The sequence below is a fragment of the Anser anser genome (assembly GCF_964211835.1).
Source record: "Anser anser genome assembly, chromosome: 5".
NCBI lineage: Eukaryota > Metazoa > Chordata > Aves > Anseriformes > Anatidae > Anser > Anser anser.
In genome coordinates this window covers 32,746,029-32,766,850 of record NC_139725.1, presented here as the reverse complement: position 1 = coordinate 32,766,850, position 20,822 = coordinate 32,746,029, and the positions used below count along the sequence as shown (strand labels likewise).

The following is a 20,822-nucleotide window of genomic DNA, read 5'->3' as shown; positions in this document are numbered from 1 at the left end:
ACCTAGTCCATGCATAAAACTGTTGTTCCCCAGTCCATTTTCTGACTACAGAGAGAGAAAGGTGGTTTCCCATGAGGACTCTGGTTTGAGAATCCCAGGCTGGATCAGGGGACCCCAGTGCAGGTGAATGGATTGCCCCTGGTTTTGGCAGTTTCTCAAAGCTTTCCCCATTGCTAAACGGAATCCCCTTTACTTCCTCAGTGTAAAGGCCAGCATGGCAGCTTTCTGACTACTTTGTGGTTTCAGCCCAGACTAACATAGGCAGAGTGTTTCACCACACAGCAGGAGACTGCTTTTCTCCACATGGCAATGGCTCAAGTTTTTGTATGATCAAATTCCTAACTTTTTTGTCATTTTTGTGTTACAGAAGAGGCTAGGACAGTGCCAGTGCACTGTGAGATCAAGGCCCACATCTGATGCAGTACTGCAAGGGAATAAATTCCATCCTAAAGAACTGAGACGGACAGAAACAACCAAGAGATTCTGCCCTAAAAGATTCATCCCCCTCCTCCTCCTCCAGCTGTCAGCCCCTGGGAGAAAGCACAAGCTATGGCAAAGGGAGTTCCCTGGGGAAGGCATACCCAGCCAAGGCAAGGGTGTCAAGCTCTGGGAACACTTTCTATCTCACCCACAGACTGAAGAGGAAGCAGATGCAAAGTGTTTGGTGATGCACTAACTTCATCTCACCTGAAACTCCCAGTGAGGCACTCACTTCATCCCACTGAAATTCCCTGTCCACTTTCTTGTGACAAAGGCAGAAAAATTTTCCCATTTCCAAGCCTTGTGACCCATTATGCAATCTGAAGATGCGTGTATAGCTCTCTTTCTTGTCCTATATACAGTGTGTTGTCACCAAGAGCATGGAGTACCAGCTTTTCCACGGCATCTGGTAGGTCATATAAGCAGTGTTTAACACGTCCACACTCTGGTGGGAGTCACACAGTCATTCCATCTACATTTTCATCTGAGATTGAGCTATCATCCGCGACTTGTGCCAGCTGTGCATAGGATGTGCTCTCAGTGATGCTATATGCCTGACACCACACAACTGATAACAAAACAAAGCCTTTTCTCAGGGAGTCCTAGAAGACTCCATGGTTGGCTGGGGAGCCAAGTGTGGGAGAATTCAGGGCAGGCAAGCAAAAGAGTCCAGCTATCATTCCACGTGCTCCCGCTGAACAAAATACAAACCTGTGCAGGAATCTAGTGTGGCAACTTACTCACAAAAGGGCTGATCAAAAAGATTAAACTATGTTAACAGCTCCACATGGAAAGACTTTAAAGAAACAATTGCAAAACATCCTAAGGAAGTGTTTCAGAAATGCGTAAGGAAAGAAACAGTCTCCAGGAGATTGAGATAGGCAACTATATAAGTACATCCTATTACATGCTGAGATAAATCACCATTGCAAAATGATATCGTGCTATAGCATAAGGACATCAAAGACAACCATAACTCTTAGGTCAAATCAAGAAAATACAAATTAAAGAAAGACAAATTCGTAGGGTCAGGCATTGCTGAATCTCCACTGTAATAAATGTAGGGGAGCCACATGTTAGTAAAGCATGTGGAAGTCTGTCTAAACAGCTATTACATGCAATTCTCACATGTTTTTGATATTTTGACCCTATATGGTGTAATTACTGAAATCTACTCAGTTAGAACATGTTGGAGAGATATGAGTTGAAAGGAAAACAAATTATTACTTATATATCCAAAAACACAGAACGATAACAAGGTCAGACATGCTGTTGATAAAAACCTTGTGTGATTGACAAAGAGGAATCCCTGTTGCTTTGGAGGCTCAGCATTCCAGCTGCGTGCTGCAAACCAGTGGGAAGAGTCAGGGTGGGCTAGCAGAATTGGATCTCTTAGGGGCACAACTATCTGTTCCTGCTGCAGTTGAGGAAATCTCAGCAGCGTGATACGAGCTATCCTAATTTCACAATTTTGGCTGAAAACCCAGCCTCTTTCAGAAGTGGTAAGAAAGCAGCAGCTGGGTGTCAAAGAGCAATGCACAACACATGGGAAATTCAAAGTAGATCATAAGTCATTAAGTATAGAAAAAACATGATTTGTATGGTTAACAATAATAAACATATTTGTAAATATAAAAGAAGTCTATGCACAGAAAAAGCAAAATCTCATCAGAGGTCCAGACTCATTATTTCATATAGATACCAAAATGATTACTAACTGCAGCTAAAGCAGGAATGCTAATAAAACACTCTTGTTCTATGTTGGGAAAAAAGAAACTTAACAAGTTCCATCAACAAATATGATGAACTGCTTTGTGACACATAGCCACTAAGTGACATACATTAAGACTAAACAGAGATCGTTCATACCAATTATTTCTAAAATTGTAGTCTAGGAAGATTCCTGACCGTCCACAGTTCCTCTATTTTAAGTCTTGGGATACTGGAGAGCAGCAGAACACTGGAAGAAACTGAATGTTGTGCAAGTTTTCAAAAGTAGCAAGAGGTGGTTATAGGGTGCTATTAGGTTGGTTACCCTGGTGCCAGTGGAATAGTGGGCATGATATCTGATTAAATGAATATCGGTTATCATGTATTACCACTCTGGGTTCTCTTGGTATTCCTCAAAATACAGGCTGGCAGTTTTACATGCTGAATACATCATCATCCCTGAAATAGTGAATAGTGATGCTTATTTTCAATCAAGAGCTAGTTTCAAGTTACATATATTCTTCTCATTTAGTCTTCGTATGTTTTGTGTAACATGTTGATGTATGCTTTATATGAAATACAAGTTTCAGCATATAAAACAATTATACACTGAAGACTGCACTGCACCGCACAAGGGAGTGTTTTCCCCAAAAAAGGGTTGATGATGTATGAGTTAGCCTTAGGACAGTCATTAAGTAGTACTGTTTACTGTCTGGACAGGAGATGGTTCCACCCAGTCAGATTCCATACATGTGTGTGTATGTATGTATAAGGACACCTGGGGAGATTTGCAGTAAAAATGATGTCTCAAACCCTTTCCATTAAGGCAGAAATAAGGGACCTATCTGGCTTGTATAAGAACTGAATATCAAGCCATACGGTTTGGTAAACAGCTTAAAAAGTTCAGAGCTATGAAATAAAAGGAAAGAGAAGCTGTTGAGAGCTGATCTTAATAAAGGTAGGCCTAATTGTGCATTTCTTTTTATTTTTGTAAATCTGTTTTGGAGTTGGACTAGATGATCCTCAGAGGTCCCTGCCAACCTTGGCCATTCTGTGATTTCTATTAAGCTTTGTGAAAGTCTAACTTTTATTTGAATAATGCACAGAAATTCTTCTTTAATTTCCTTATCCTAGGTATGTACTGCATGTGATGCCAGCATACTGCCAAAACCAAAGTTAAAAGTTCCTATGAATGCATTGATTTTGCAAACTAGGGTACTGGATCTCTCCTTCAGTGACCAGAGTGCAATAAGACTGTAAAGGAAGGTGAAACAACTACAGGGTGTTCCACCAGTAAGGTGCATGAGCTAGTAAACTGGTGATGCAATGTGATTGCATGAAAAATAATAAACCTTTCAGGGATTATCATTAGCAGCTTTGCTAAGCCCTGAGCTACCTTCTGGAAGCCATTCAATGTAAAACAGTGGTTTTTTTTTTTGTTTCTTCTTTTTTTTTTTTTAATAAGAAGAAACTGATGTAGTTCTATGCTGTAACTCTATAGTTTATTGCACAAAGATTTTGTTATGCAAAGATTGAAAGAAGTATGTATTACCAAGGTTAAGAATTTGTTAGCTGATTTCATAATTAGTCCTCAGTGAGAAACATCACTGAAAAAAGTTTGTTTGTTTGTTGGGCCTTAAGAATTTTTAAGAGTTTAACAGTCTCAAACTGTCTTCAACGTATTCACGAGTGATTTGGAAATAAGCATGACATCCTGACTGGGCAAATTTGCAGTAGAACAAAGATTAATGGAGTGCTGAGTAATACCGAAGACAGAGCAATCAAACAGAAGAATCAGACCTTCTTGATAAACTGGCCTGATAACCACAGTTAATTCTGATGCACTGAAGTGTGAAGTTATGAGTACAGGAATGACAAATGTATGCTACAATTTACTCCCCCTTACGAAAGGGAAGACTGTAGTTTGGAAAACAGTAACTCACCAGTTTATAGAAGATAAACAACTCAGCAGAAGTCTCTAGTGGCAAATGAGGACAGCTGGATTCTGTATGTATAACCCAGGAAGTCATTTATATGTAAGAATATAAGAATAACAAGGTGTTGTTCATCTCATTATATAGCATTTGTGGGAAAGGTACTGGAATCTGCACTGGATAAAGGGTCAGTGAAAAGTTGGAGGGAGTACAAAAATAGACCTACGGTTGGATATAACAAATAAATACTTTTATAGGGAGAACTTAAAAGGCTGAATCTAGTTGTTTGAAAAGAAAGATTGTGATGTAACCTGGGTATGTTTTATAAACTCGATCCCAATGAAAAAAAGTGGTTATGCAATGGCTTTTAAGCTACTAGAAAAAGCTTTAACAAGAACTAATGCTTAGGCTCTGGCTAAACTAAATGAGGCCAAACCCACAGTGTTTACTGTTTTCAGAAGATGATCACCCATTAAAACATAATTCCATGACATGTGGTGACATCACCATTCCTGATATCTTTAAAAGAAGAGAGGTTATTTTCCTTCAATAGAGGCTTTGGTTGGCCACAGGTGATCAGGATTAACACTGAAGTAACTGCATGGCAGGTACAAGCTCTGACATCTGACAAGTCAGGCAAGATGATCTGATGGTACTTACGGCTCTGTCTATAAATCTACTGGAAGAAATAAGATGAATATTCTTGTACAAATACAAAACTGTATTCATTGTTTCACTTCATTCTTCCACAGCCTAGCAGAAGCTAAGTGGAGCTAAACAATTCAAGAGCTTTGTAAAGTGTTATAAAATGAATTGTTTAAATCAGTACAAGCTGGTAGGCCCATTCAGCAAACAACACTGGCAAAACCATGCCCTAGAAAACTCAAAGTTTTGCTAAAGACTTAATATTATGGACTTACAGACAAGGATTGCAAAGACAAGAGGATCCAAACAATGTGACTATCCCTCTAGCTTTAGCTTGAACCTCTAGTGCTTCAGTCCTTCCTCACCTCTCCTAAGGCCTTCCAGTCTTATCTACTGCAGCTCCCTGCTGAGCCTCCAGTTTTGGTCTCACATGTGAAAGGTGTAAAAAGCCTCCCCCAGCCTTGTTGACTCTTGAGGTAGGTTCAACTGAGCCTTGTGTAAAAAGCTTAAAGTCTTCTACGTGAGTTACTGTCTCAATGCACCTCTTGTGCCATACAGAGAGAAATTTCTGAGAGCTTAAGGGGAATAAAACACCCACTGAAAGTGCCTTGGGAAAAGGCAAGTTGTTGGCATCAGGAATTGGGGGTTTTGATGAGTGGCCACTGTACACACAACACTTTGGAACATCTCAGTCTTAAAAAAGGCATTTTATAAATGACCATAGTCATTTAAAAGAGGCTATCAATTTGAGGGGGCATTGTAAAAAAAAAAAGGGAAAGCACAAAACTATGTGGGAGATGCCCAGCTCCCCACTGATGTGTGAGCAGACAAGTCTGGAATCACAGGTAGTTTGCTGAAAGGAAATGGCATCTGTCCTGTTTGTGGTGGCATGAACAATCTCTCGAGAGGCTCAAGCTGACTTTGTAAATAAAGTGAACTGGTTGTGAGAAAATCCACCCAGCCTGACTAGAAGACGACTAACTGTCAGTTTCATTCCAGAGGGATAGAGGTGAACCAAAGAAGAGCTGAGAGCTTAAACCCATTCATAACCCACAAAAATGTCTTTTGAGGATTTACCTAGACAAACCACACTGTTGCTGCTCCAGCTTTTCAGAAGTACAGAAATAAAAGCTTGACTGTATCCAGAGAAGTCCCTTAGAAGAGCAAGGCAGCACTTGATGGCTCCCTCCCACTCTCTGACACTCCTTCTCCCCTGTGTTTTAAAGCAGGGAGTTGCACAGAGCCCTTTTGTCCTTGGCTGGCGTGTCATTACAGAAACAATGAGTCCTGCTCCCTCTTTCAGGTTCTGATGATTCTGTTTAAAGCTTCAGAGTGACATAACTCAGCCAAGCATGCTGCATGTGCCTTTATCTACTTGTTTGGAAAGTAAAGATAACATCCTGCACATGAGTCTTGAAATGTGGCTGGAAGCCACCCAGGCCACATCTGCAGCACTCCCCACAACCAAAACCTTTCCATATGCTTTTAGTAGGCTGCAAATTGTAGCTGCTGTACTGTTACAATTTTAGAAACTCAACAAACTTTTGCATTAAGTACAGTAAAAATTAGCCATAAGTGGCAAAAGAGAAAAGATGGATTATGAATGGTTAAGTTATGAATGGGAAGCAATTAAACACATAATTGACATTTTCACTAGTATATTTATGTATTCAAAATCGGCCTGGTTGAAAAGTCACTGATAATTCATAATAGGTGGTCTGGCAGAATCAAAAGCTCTGTGTAAAGAAGCTGTGTTTTTACCTTCCAAACTAATCTTCTCAAAATACTACAGAATAAACAACAATAACAAAAAAAAAGATACATTCATATGTCAACAGGCAAAAAAAAAATCAAAAATATTTTGAGATTTTTTTACATGCTGTAAACGTCACCCATTGGTCCTATTTTTATTATGGCTCTCAATATTACTTCGTTTGATGAAAGACATCTATAAAGACCTATGAAATTTCTTTTAGAAAATGTCTTCTAGAAACTGAGAGGTTAGATGTTCCAGGAGAAACATAACTCATTCAGTCTGTGAAGTACTGTTGTGTTTTATGTTATTAATTCATCCTAAAGCATGGTTTACCTACAAATAACTTATTCAAAGTAGGTTAATTTGCATGTTAGGACAGAAATACACTTGCAGTCTCAGATTGCTATGAGTCTGTGATCTAGGTTTGCATCTTTTTACACCTCATTAGGCTATTTCTCTCCTTTGCTGAGCTCATGACAGACCCAGCCAACAGTGAGGGCAGACAGAGCTGAAAAATTCAGGGGCCTGCACATACTTGCTTTCATTTTCAGGGGGATTAAAGCCAGCAGAGTGTTATTCTGTTCAACTTGTACTTCTACTTGCTATGCTACCACCCCTCACACCAGGAGCAGGAAGGAGGGGGGCGTAGCCAAGAAGCAGGCAGAAAGTGCACAGAGAAGCTTGGTGGTCAAGCAGTAGAACCCTTCAGCAAACATTGTTTTGCTTTCTTCATTGATCTGGTACTCATGGCCCATGCCTCCTCTACCTCTGTCCAAAGCCACCCTCAGGGGTGATGTGTGCCCTCAGGATGCTGTATGACATGTGCCTCTCTTTAGACACTTGTCTATCATGTGCCACAGACCTGGCCCACAGGCTGTTTCTGGCCTCACCACCACCTCACAAACACAAAGCACAAGTTGTGTTAATAAAATATGCCTTTAATGTGGTCTGCCCTGAACATGTTAGACTTAAGCATTTCAGATTATTTCTCAAGGCTACTAGCACCATGCTCATGATCATCTCTGCAAATGCTTCCTCCTGATTCTCCATATTGTGCACCATGTAACAAACTGTTCTCCACATAGCTCAATTGCAATGAGTTGTTGCAGTGAAATTCTTTGGGAAATAAAGTGTCTGTTCAGTCTCCTCTTCATTTGAGCAAGAATCCCTTGAAGCCTGCTGGTCGATTGTAAGGGAGTCTCAGTCTTTCAGGGGGTCACAAAGGAGTACAAAAGCATCATCTCTTTTCTGCCATTATTTCCTCTTCTGTCTTTTCCTTTCCACTGCTGTGTGCAAGGCCTGCATAATGAGGTCCTCATTATTCAGGATGTTGTATTCACCCAGCTGAACCAGACGGTCATATGCCTTCTCAGTATATGTGACTGAATATGTTGAATAAGGGGAACAGCGGCCATAGAGATCAACTTTGCCATCCTCCATCTCTGACTCAGAGCGCTTCTGACCTAAGACAAAGAGGTGACAAATCACTGCTGAGAGATGGGAATTACACTGGTCATAAGAAAGCAAGCTCACAGAGCAGGGAAAGGAGATATCTCATCACAGAGTGAGTTCATAATAGAAATTGTTCTTGTGTGAATGTTTGTTTGTTTGTTTAAACTAATAATTCTTTTTCAAACTGACAGCTCAATCCCTGGCTCAAGTGGATATCATCTGCTTCATATGATGATGGCAGAAAAATGGTAATTATTGCTCTTACATGGGTCTACACTGCAGTTCTGAGCTGTGCCTCTGAACATGTAGATATATCAATGCTAACTGCAAACTAACCAGCTTGGGGATTGAAACAGTGCAGCCAAGGCAGTAAATCTGTCTTGGGTTAAAAAAAAAAAAAAAAAAAAAGTAACCTTAAGCAACAGAGAGGTTTGATTTATTGAAACGAACCAACTGTGAAGTTTAGGAGTTGGAGTATTAAACTCCTTTAATAGACTGACTGTAACATCAACCTATTTTTTTAACATGCTTGATTCCTTACCTGGTGCTTTGTATTTTTGGAAGGTATCGTTAATTAGTGGGAAAAATAACAGTATTGGTGCTCCTGGAGACTCAGTGCCTTCAAAGAGGTAACATTCCTTCAGGTTTTTCCTGTCTTCTTCACTCAAGTCCACCTTGGGAAATAGGATGCCCTGTTCTGAACAGTACTTGCAGGTCTGGTCCAGAGCCTGGATCAATGAACAGAGCAATACCAAGACTTAAAGAAGAAGATAGACTCATAATTTCTTTGGCATCCGGTACCAAAGTGGACATTTTCCAAGCTGGCTGTGAGAGAGCTCTAAAACCCCCATGGCAAAGCATTGTAAAAGCAGAGAGAAGGTATTTGTTTTCCCCGAGTTCTTAGCACAAAACAGTCATTTTGTACAAGAAAAACAAACGAGAATATGTACAAACTATAAATGGAGTATTACACTGCAGAATTAAGCTAAAAGTACTAGCAGTTAAGACTTCCAGTAGAAGCAATATAGAAAGCATCTAAGTGTTAAAAGATTCTAGATATGCAGTAGTTGAAGAAAAAATAGAGACTGCTTCAATTTATCTCACCAGTATCTGTGATCCTGCACTGTAATTTAAATGCAGAATGACATCCACCTTTCTCTCTGGTTTTAGAAGCGGCATGACACTTGTATTGATGAAAAATCCTGTATCTACTAGAGACAAGTATTCTTCTGATTGTGTCAGCTGGTTGGGAAACGTGTCTAACACCGTATCTAAAAAGATATATATATATTATTGTAAGTGCAGTAGGTCAAAACTGGTTAACCTGTTTTCTGCTCTTAGACCACAACTGCAGAGCCCTAACTGGTGACTGCCTTCTGGGAAGGGGGATTTGTCATATCCCTTCTCTTCTGCTTTCCCAACTCCAGCCACAGCTTTGGACCTGCATTAACAACATCAAATGGAGGTGTTTCTTTTGCCTACCACCAAGTGTGTCATGTCTTCAGCCAGAGGAAGCAAGGACCACCATCAGATCCTGGTGTCCCAACCTCACGAGGTGTGTGCTGCTGGCAAATTCTTGGGGTGGAGCTCAACTGCACCAAGCTACATCCCAGTGTGCCACAACTGACTGACTTAATAGCGATTCTGCCCAAACATGGTCTCTAGCCATGAAGAATGGGTTTAATATCTAATCTGTCTTTTCATTTTTTTTTGTTTGCTAATTCTCTTCCCAGGCACAGAGGTCCTCCCCTGCTTTTCTCAGCTGTCTCCACCTTTCCATCTGCGGAAATGCTTGTTCTCCAGGTAGTCGTTATGCATCTGAAAGCCCTTCAGAAAGTTGTGCTCCTGGGCAACAGAGAAGCGGTCAGTGAGAGCGTCACGGATAATGCTGCTGAGGGGGCCAGCGGGGGTGAACAGGCGAGTCTTCAGCTCGTGGGGCTTCAGTGGTAGAAGAGGTTCTTCCTCTGCACAGTGAAAGACGGTTAAATTTTACCTGCCTAGAGCAAGGTAACCCCCCAGAATATCAAAAATAAGGAATAAAAATCAGTGTTTTCTTTATTTAAAAAGCCTGGGATGAAAAGACTTGATGAGCACAAATGACAAAGTAGAAAAAGAAATGAAATGCTACTCCTGCCAGCAAATATCATTTCCTTACACAGTCCAGATTTGGATAGAAAACAAGACCCAGCATCAAGCAGCAATAAAAATCTGTACCAGATATCCTCGTGGAAAGGACTGAAGGCAGGCTTTGGAAAAGCCTTTTCCGGAACTTTGTACAAGAAAAGACTTTGTACAAGAAAAGACAAGAAAAACTTGTAAAACAAAAAACTGTTGTACTTGTTTGCATTACAGTAGCTCCTGCTTAAGGTAGTCAACATCCTTTTGCTTTATTAATAATCTACAGATCAATCTCATTAATTCCAAACATTTTACTCTTCTGCCAAATCAGTGTTTAGCCCTCAATGAGTACATACACAGGACTGGAGATTTTTTCTTTATGCTTCACCATATGAGACTTTGAAAATGATTCCTTTGGAAAGGCAAAGTGACCTTTGAAGAAATACGTCAAAAAATGCCAAATATACAGTGTACATTTCACATAGCAGATGGGTATGACAGTTTATCTAACATTAAATCTGACAATAAATACACAGTAGGGAAGAAGTATGATAACTAACCTATATTGTCCATTTTGTCCTGGGTCCACCTGTGCCAGAAATCCTCTGATGAATGGGACAAATTCCAGATGTATAACACATTCAATGAAAATAAACTACTCCATATGCCTGTAAAAGAAAAGTTTTCTAACTCCAGCATTCTCACATCATAGATCTCAGAACTGTTATCGTGAGATAAAATTCACAAGGTTTATGCTTTTCTTTAGCTTGTTTTAAATAAATGCTGCATCATTTTAACTTGTCCATTGTTTTTTAAGCCTTATTTTGGTACCCAAGTTTTGTCTTATGGACATATTTTATTTTAATAGGTGGTGACATTTTTATGAATTCATGTGACTTAAGAAAAATGTATGCATTAGGCTAAAATAGTACAGTTTCTCCCTCACTCAAAGTCAAGTGGCCAGAGAAGACTGCATTTGAGCCACTGAATGTGTGGCCAAGGAAGGCTCTCTGGAGCGAGTGTGACCTAGCATGCTCAAACACATCATGATGCAGTGAAGAACCTGCATGAAGACTCATGTAGACTGACAATAGGAAGCACACAAATTACTGACTACCTGTGAAACAGGCAAGAGGCAACATGCTTGGACCTGCTCTGGAGGTCACCCTTTTGCAGTGGATTCCCGGGGACCTGGATTTTATTATTGGACTGGAAGCAGTACTATATTGTTACTGAAAACTAGCTTTAAAAAAGTCTGTCATTCAAAATTTTCTATTTTACAATAAACTGAATCCACTATACTAAGCATTAATTCATAATGAGATATATGTTATCTCCAGTGAAACTACATTCCTGTCATGCACCTGTTCTTTATTTTACTGCTTAGTTTACATAGCTCACAACTTTAAATAAATAAATAAATAAATCAGATGTTTTCAAGACAATAGCTTACCTTCTAAGAAGCAGATCCGGGATTCAGGGAGCTTCCTCATTAACCGACCCATGAAGAACTCACTGCCAAAATCCTCAGACTGAACAAAAACTCCATACTTTTGCAATCCTACCTCATAAGGGGTGAACTCTACCCATTCTGTGAAAAGGAATGCAAAGAAGAAAACAATGCTTTATTACAGCCCCTTAACTGTGGATAAAAAAGTTGTCAACATGGGAATGAAAGGATGTAAAAATGAAAATCATTTCTACAGTTCATTCTAATATTTCATACAAATAGCAAGGAGTTATAAGCATGATGACAATGAAAACCAGTGCACATGAAAAGTCTTTGGAATATTTTTGAGTCTGTTGTGTGGAAGGTCAAACTACCCAACCACAAGGACGTTATGCCAATATATACCAGATGAGGTTCTGGTCTTTAACAGAGAAGGGTTTTTTTAGTCTACCTAAAGAGACTGTCCTGGATTGACCAGTTTAAATATAAAGACAAATGGCTCTCAGAAATCTCGTAATTACCTTTGAAATCCAGAGTGCTATAGTTGTTCTTGACATTGACTGCAGTATAGATAGGCAAAGGGTTCTGACCACGATCAATGGCCCGTTGCTGATCAGACAGTTTATGGTTGTCCTTCTGTGATTCCAGAGATACGGTTATATTGAGACAAAAATTAGCAGAAGACTGTTTTCTCTGGATCTAAACTTGTAGGGCAATAAAAGCCCTGCCTCTAATATATTACATGTGCTGGAGTTAAATTCTGAGATGTTCTGTATTTTCCAAAACTCCTGAGTGAGCACTGTTACCGAAATATCTGCAGGTCCTGGAGTGCCAGATTATTTGATGACCATTAGGATGAAAGTGGAAGGAAATGCTCGAGAGCAGAAAGCAATACTCAAGGCATAAAGCAACTTAATGTGTTATGCTACAAGTTTACGTAAGACTTCTCACACATACTTCAAAAGTTTGCAGGTCCATTTGTTAATACCTTACATGGGCTTTAAGATACTCTCTGTAGTTTTGCTATTTCTAAACAAAATATTTACAAGAATATGCCAACAAATCTTAAGGTATTTTTTTTCAAAATGTTAATTTTGCAGTTCTCTCAGAAAAAGATATTCAAAATATCAAAGCAAGAATGCTGTTTTCCACCATGGATGGATAGCTAAAAGAGTGCCACCAAATGTTTTGAAAATATCTGGGTGCTTGCATACGCACCATTTTGTAACAAATGACTTTTCTCAGAACAAATAAGAAAACATCATCTCTAGAAATTAATTTTCAGAAAAATGTAAACCAATGTAAACTCTGCTTTATGACATACTGTACCCCATCATGCAACAAAGATTCCAGGACAAGCCCCCAGAGATCTATAAAAGATGTTTTGCGGCCCTCTCTTTTCCGTTGGCACAGCTGCTTTTTGTAATACTTCAAATACTCCAAGGAAAGGGAACTTATTTTGCATTTTGTCATATGTTTTCGAGCCTCGCTTATTTGCTTATCGAGATCCTTTTGTGACCAGTCAGCATCTCTGTACAAGTTTGACATGGTCCTAGGAAGAGGAAATATACATTGGAGAGGAAAAAACAAACAAACAAACAAGGTTTGATTAAGCAGCTAATAGCTAAATTTCATGCTTCTATTTTAAGATCTTTTTAAGTTCTATTTTAAGCAAAGGCTTCCACTCTGTAGTTGTGTGCTCCCCAAGAAATTATTGCTATCTCTTTTAAAAGTCACAATCAGTATCTCTGTCAAAATGACTTGAGCAATTTTCCATGAGTTGTTTTTAGACAAACACTAATTTTCAAGCTGTTGTAAATTATGTGACTTTCCCCCATGAAAAGATTTTAATCTGTCATTGGAAGAACTAAAAACAGGGTAACTGAGCAGGTATCATAAGTGGACCACCGCTGTCAGCCCTGGCCTACCTCAGTGCATCAGTGTCTAGAGGAAGAAGGCCATGAGGAGCTGCCCAGTCCCACCTACCAAGTTGTACCAGACAAGCCAGTTAGGTATGTGGCACAGTCCAGGACGTGGAGTTTCTTGAGCCCCCGCAGACTGCCGTACAGTGCGGTCAAAGATCTCATCCCTCCTCCTGTAGTCATGATGGCAACCACTGGGGTCTGAGCAACACATGAACAGAAAGGGCTGGTGTCAGGCAGCGGTCTGCAGCCGGACTGGGAGCTGCGTGCCCTGCCCTCGGCAGAGACCTCCTGTTATGGATAGCCTGATGCCATCACAAGCACCCAGTCACAAATAGCCTTCTAACTGATTTCTACTGAAACATAAAATACGATTTACTTTATAAAGGATGACAGGAATAAAAATAATTACATTTTTTACTCGGATAATTGACACTTGTCTCTAATGCATTTAACACTTGCTTGGTACAAAACAAAAGAAAATGCATTAATTCAAAACAAAAGTCGCAAAAGAGAGAAAGCATCAGTTGTAAATCGGGAATTAAAAAGAAATCTCACAGGCCAAAGAGAGGTTGACGGGAAATTTCAAGCATAGGTTGATGGTAAATTTTAAGCTAGAAATTGTAACTCATTGTCAAGGAAAACAGCACTGGAAGAAAAAGCAATACACCTGGACTGGAACAGTGACATAGCAAAGGAGAAAATCAGAGTAAACCAAAGTAAGCTGCATTATTTGGACCCTTCATTGCCATGGCAGTGAGAAGCAATCACGAGAGGGGAGTGCAGATTTTGCAACTTATCCAGGTTAGGTCTAATGCAGAAAAAAAAGCTTTGACCCTTGGTGCCTCTGAGCCACCCAAGCTACTAATATAATGAATATTCAATATCAAACTAGGTGTTCCCACTGCAAGGCATTCATTAGATGTTTTAAATGTTCACCACACAGACCTCATGGTCCAGCAAATCCTGTTCCAGATGCAGGACGTTCTTCAGAGCAGCAGCAACACACTTCTGCCTTTTGCACAGAAACTCTTTCTCCTGCACGCAGAGGTCAAACCCTAAGCGCACGTCAAGGTGGTCTGGGCTGGAGCACAGACAGGAAAAAAGCATATTGAATTTTATTACTGGCAGACAATCTCATAATCTCTAATACAAATAAATCTACTAAATTCACAAAGTACTGCATTTACAGGAAGATTCTTTCCTACACTCAAATAGGTACTCAGTGCCACATGAAATAATAATTGAAAGAGGAACTGCTAAATTTCCAGGCAGTTATTTTAAAAAAAAAAAAAAAAAAGAAGAAGGGAAGACATTCCTACAGATAAATTCAGAGAAACCTGCTGTCTGAAGTCTCTTACCAGTCTTCTGTCTTCGCATGTAAATCAAATCCTTTATCCTGGAAAGCAAGAATGCAAACAATGTAAGTGTAATAATCTGCTTCAGCACTCCTCCCTGCTACCTCAAAAAGAGTTTTATCTTGTGCTGTCTTAGCGATGCAGATACAAATCAGGTGCTCTGAATAATTCAGCAGGGTATATGAATTGACTGCAATGTGTCAGGGATTTTGTTCAGTAGTTCCCAAAATTTTGTAGTGAATGTAAGATCTGAGGCCAACTGCTGTTTACAGAGGAAAGTAATGATAATTTACACCTTACAGCCCCCTGCCAACATTACTTCTCCTGGGCTATCAAGAGGCAAACAGTCAGGTTACAGCCACACTAGTTTTACACAGCAGCATTTATTCCTCCTTTTCTGCAGCTTATGCCCTACAAAAGCTGTGTTCCTTGATTCTAAATGGATTTTCTGTAAGTACGGATCTAAAACTGCTTTGCAAAGCACGGTCAGCATGAGCAAGAGACTGTTGCTACCTCCGTTAGTTCAGGTACCCCACACGTGTGAGAAGAGGAAAAGCAGATTATCCAAATTTAGCATGAAGTAAGGTCAGGATGGAGTAACAACATCCTCTGTATTCCCACATCCATTCAAAGAGAACAAGACACAGCCTGGCATTATTACCCAAAGACCCACCAGTACTCAATTGTGGCATTGTTTTTTGCATGCTTTCATCCCTGAAAATACCCTGGTAATCACCAGAGCATTTCAAAATGATCAAATGGGTCAGGAGCTCCCAGTTTCCTCAGGTAGAAACTGAGGCCTCTGCTCTGCAGACCTTGCTTGCCTGATTCCCATTACCCACACCAGTGCTGAGAGGGTGGGACTCCCAGTCCCATGCAGAGTCACCAGGCTGTCCTGCAGTGAGACCAGTCTTCCCAATGGTAGGGAGATGCCCTGGCAAGGACAGGGAAGAGCTGGAATAGACCCCTGCAGGTGGAGCTCCAAGGGACTGTTCACTGGGGGTGCAGACTTCCAGGCTCAGGCTCCTCAACCCTCAAACAAGCAGGCACTCACCTCTGCTAAGATCATGCTTTTTCCACTTGGAAGGGAATGAAGTTCCATGTTTGGAAAGGCTGATTTTGTACCACACAAACGAGAGTGCTGAAAAGATATAAATATATCCAAGTTTATAATATAAAGCAACGTTACTCTCTTTACACAGAAGCAAATGAATGTTACTATTTATGGTGCATGTTATTCTACATGCCACTGCTATGCTTTATGAAGTCCAGTAATAACATACGTAGGAGGGAGGTGGTTTCTTCCCTGGCAGCGTAACATCCAGCATTGGCTGCTTGTATTTGGCATAGTGGAATTTGGCAGGATAGGGGGAACCGAAGACTAGATCAGGTCCCAGCCTAATGCCTTGGGTGCCTTCGTATGAGCCTTGCACCTTGAAGGAGAATTCTTTCTCTAGGGAAGTGACACAAAAGCAGACACAGCAGTTTTGTTATCAAAACCAGTAACACAAATCCTTACAACACCTAACACAAGGCTGTTCTCATCTTTTGATTTGATTTTTTTTTCAGTCTTACAATAAGCCATTTGCCTTCATAACATTAGCATGTCATGATTTAAAAACAGTTGATGGAAAAGTAACCTCACTTGATTTCCTCGCCTTTTTCTTCTTCTTCTCCGTCACCTGAACTTCCAGGCAGCAGACTTTGCGAGACTGTAAGAAATATGAGCAACAAAATACTTCACCGACAGGGAATTTTCCAGTTTGAGATTCTGCTTCCCAGTCCAAGCTCATACTGATGATGATACAAATGCTACATAGGCAGTGCACTGTGTCCCAAATAAAACATTTTTCTAAACCACAACCTTGATTTCAAATGCTGGCTGGAATAGCAATCTCTGAGAAATCAGACACAGGGCAAGGCTGGCAGTGGTGGTGTGGAGGAAGAGGGCTTGCAGAAGGGAGAAGGTAAGGATATGTACCATGAGGCAGATGACGATGAGGGAAATCACCACCTTTCAGCACCAGCTTTGTTATGTCAAAGGGTACGTTGGCCTGATGACTGTGAGTCAAGTGAAACAAGTGTGGCAACAGGACAAGAAAGATGACGAAACATGACACTCACCACTAGTACTCCATTAGTAATGATGGTTTCAAGAGGGCCTGAACTAGGAAACAGAAAGAAAAACACATTTTTAATAACTCAGTATAATTACAGTTTAATTTATGAGCCACACCCTTCTTCTCATTTTCTTCTTGCTTATTTTTAGCTGTGTATTGGATCTGAAAGAAAAAAATCCAGGAGACTTGTGGCACAAGTTTCCTCACTGTGCCGTCAATGCACAGTTATTGTACCAGCTAGTCCAGTCCTGGGGCTGAGCAAACAAAAAAGGGTACTGCAGGGCCAAACTGTGCGGTGACTTTACGCTAAGCCCCAAGATGAGCCTGCAGATAGTTTTGCTGAATCCTGTTTTTGAAGAATTGCAATTTGTCTGAGATCAAAAATCCACTGATTATTCCATGTTCTGTTATGCTTTGAATAGAGGCAAATCTCCCTACAAATCTCAAAGGAACACATTACAGAACAGCAGTCCCACTATTCTGCTCTTAAATAATATTCATTGAAGTAGGCAAAGAAAAGATTTTAGGGTACTCTCCCTGCCTGCCTGAAGTTCATGGAAGGTCACCTGGCATGCACCAGTTTGTCAGCTCATACCACAGATTCCATGGGAAACCTTGTTAGTCATCAGCATCATCAAGGAATGATGCACTTCGGGCAATTATGCTAGATTAATCCGTGCCTTGGAATTGCTTTTTCCTTTTGCTACAGATTATGTTGCATTTCATGTTTACTTACATGTTATCCAATGCAAATCCCACCTCTAGTTCCTCTTTTCTCTGGAAAATAAAGAAAGGAAAAAGCATTTGGCACTGGTCTACTGGCACTTCTCATAATACAAGTCTCATTCTTATAATGTAGGTAAATACATTGTTCATGACTAGCAGAGCATTTAAAAAATGGGCATATACCACCTCTGGCCTGTCTGTCTTGAGCCTCAGGATTCTTTATAGCTGCTGTCTCTCACCAAGTCTGCCAGCAGGGAGAAAGAGGGTTTGCTGAGGTGAGCAGCCAAACCCTTCTGGTGCAAGGAGGGAAAATGGAGGCATGCAAAGCAGTTGTGGAAGAGGACAACCACTTTGGTAATACGTTGAGGGCACTGGGGCAAAGGTAAATCTAACATTAAGGTTTCCTCTGTGGGTGGGAGAGAAGGGCATAATTCCTCAGTAGAAGGCGGCGCTGAAGAGAGGAAAGCATAAGTGGGGACAGAAGGGATGACCAACAGAGAAACAAGATCATGCTGTAGGTTACTTATCTGCTCAAAGAGGGCAAGAATACTTACTACATTGAAGGCATCAAAAAGTTCTTAATATAGTGTGGTGGTTTTTCCCTGCTGGACAGCTAAACTCCACCACAACTGTTCTGTGGTTTCATAACACTATATATAGGGAAAAAATGTTATGAAGGTCTGAAGATCATGAATTCTAACTCTTGTAGCTGTGCAAGTGCAGTAATGAAAGGTTTGGATATGGCACCTGTAATCACCTAGACTATAATGAGCTAGATTACAACCAGCAGAATATTTCTATTTCCATCAAGGGCTAGTGGAAGTCCATGCACTACTCCTCTCATATTTTGCAAAGAAAGAAATGTTCAAATAAGGCATTTAGAGATAATGAAGTGCAAAGCAGAGTTTGGATGTGTGTAGATAAGATCAACTGGATGGTGCATGACAGATGTACAAAAGACTAAAAGGGAAGTGGAAAAGGAGAGAGACTGGCCGAACACACAGGGAGATGGGATGCACCTTTTCATCTGTTAACCTCTGGTTGCTCAATCCTGATATTTGGTTACTCAAGTGTGACACTTGCTGGTGTCCCTGGACAACGAAGCCTGCCTGACAAGTGTGATGTTCAGTGAAGATACTGAATTGAGCAAGGTGGGGGTAGATCACCCTCTGGCCAAAGCAAGTTCAGAAACAGGCCCATTGCAACTGGCAGATAAACAATCAACAGCAGAGACTCACAAAACACTTAATTGGCCTTCCTGGTATCAGACAATACCACTCCCATGGTTAACATGTGGGCTGGCTGGATGTGAAGTGCTGATATCCAAGGTTGCACATATAGATGCAACAGCTGATGCCTTGCATGTGGATCAGCTTGGTGCAGAGCACAGCACCAGTGATCCCACACAGAGAAAGCATCCATCTTCCTCATGCTTTCCACCCAGGGCATGGGGTGTTCCTCACAGCAAAAAACATCCCTTCGTGCACAAAGGTGCCCAGCAGGGACCCCTACCTAAGAGAGGCAGCAGGACTTTACTTCAGTACTCATTAATAACTATTGTTATTTTGATCTCCCTGGGAAACACTGAAAGCACATGAAGATTCTCCACAGAGATGTGCAGTGAACATTCAAATCTCTCAGCACCTCAGCTTTGGTGGTGGAAGTGCTGCTTGCACTGGGTCAAGGTCCCAACACCCAGCCTTCTGATAAGATGGCCATCCCCTGCCACCATGCAGTGCATCCTGCCCTTTCAGCATGTCCTAAGTGGCTGTACAACATTGGCCCCAAAGTTTCAAACACAACTTTCAGAACCTCCCTGGACACTCAGGAGGAACACAGGAACATTTCTTGTTGCAAAGCTGAGTGACGTGACTTGGACACCTTATTTAAACACCCACGCCACTGCCTGTAATTAGCAACAAGTCTGGTTCGACATTTGGTTCCGATCACAGAGCTATAACTTCCTAATTAGTAGGTTAAGTAACAAGTTATGACAAAAGCATCATGTGACTGTTATTGGTGTGGACACACTCCTGCAGGACCCTCAGCGGGGGTAGGCTCAACAAGGTGGTAATTTTGCAGAGACATTTACAGTTTGTTAGCTTCTTTGGTCAAATACATCCACACCAAACTTCAGTGTGCCTACAGATGCAGGAGTGAAGAGGTTTTCCCAAGTCAGAGTGGAAAAACTACTCCCTTTTATGTGACAGGGAAATCCATACGCAAGATGGAAAAAAGAAAGACGTTGCAAATAACATTTCAGACAGTAAAGCAGGCAAAAGAAATTTTTTTGTCAACCAATTCCATATCCTATTTCAGAACTCACCTGTGAATCACACTTGAAGTGCATGAAGACTTGTTTTCCCAGGGAAAGTTTGGCTATATCGAAATACACTGTGAAGAGGTGATCGTCTTGAGTAACTACATCCTTATCATACAGCCCCAGCTCCAGCACATTCTGGGAAGAGAAGCACATTATAAATGTGACCGGAGTCATTTAAAGCAGTGGATCCTTTTTTTATTTGGTTTCTGTGTTGAATGAGAGGAAGTAAAGAAAGAGAAGGAAAGGAAGGAGGAAATGAACTCCATGCAAGTCTGCCTACAAGGAGGCATGAGGAGAAATTAGACATCTCAAAGGTTATATTCTACCCATGGCTAAATGATACACTTGTCTTTCATGGCATGGAAAACATCATAAGGGTAAGCGTTATTCTCACATTTTTCTGCATATTTCTTTGCCTCACAGGAAAATTACATATGTCCGCTTTGCAAAAGGACGAAACCTGGCAGTTGTTCCCTAGATCACAGTTAACAGTGAAGTCCCAGCTCAGTACCTTGACCTGACCCTGGATTCTGAAGTAGAAGGTTTCATTCCAAACCGGATCTTTGCAATTCTGGATGGCTTTAGTCTGAAATTTCTCAGCTGAAGCAGTTGGCAGCCACAGGCTCACGTAGCAATCAGTCTGGCTTACTGTATGTTAAAAAACACAAGCACATCTAAAGTCAGAATTTGCTCTAGAAGAATAAATGACTTGAACATGAAGTTTTGCTTTCAAAGAGAGACACTGTGATACATGATGTCATATTTGTCCAACATAAATGTTATGATTTAGGTAATAAGGATGGAGAAAAAAAGACATGGAAAGGGACA

At 40.7% G+C, this 20,822-nt stretch overlaps 1 protein-coding gene across 1 annotated transcript in view; it reads right to left on the bottom strand.

Moving 5' to 3' along the window:
* LOC310901141 (uncharacterized protein) overlaps positions 1-20,822 on the bottom strand; it is a 67,756-nt gene that overhangs the window by 42,394 nt on the left and 4,540 nt on the right. Inside the window, 18 exon segments of the mRNA XM_083840265.1 lie at positions 7,785-7,988; positions 8,519-8,705; positions 9,082-9,248; positions 9,750-9,941; positions 10,656-10,763; positions 11,549-11,686; positions 12,067-12,181; positions 12,875-13,097; positions 13,532-13,668; positions 14,416-14,551; positions 14,829-14,866; positions 15,880-15,966; positions 16,109-16,278; positions 16,471-16,537; positions 16,950-16,992; positions 17,682-17,722; positions 19,998-20,129; positions 20,506-20,642. Coding sequence (XP_083696391.1) covers positions 7,785-7,988; positions 8,519-8,705; positions 9,082-9,248; positions 9,750-9,941; positions 10,656-10,763; positions 11,549-11,686; positions 12,067-12,181; positions 12,875-13,097; positions 13,532-13,668; positions 14,416-14,551; positions 14,829-14,866; positions 15,880-15,966; positions 16,109-16,278; positions 16,471-16,537; positions 16,950-16,992; positions 17,682-17,722; positions 19,998-20,129; positions 20,506-20,642 — 2,322 coding nt within the window.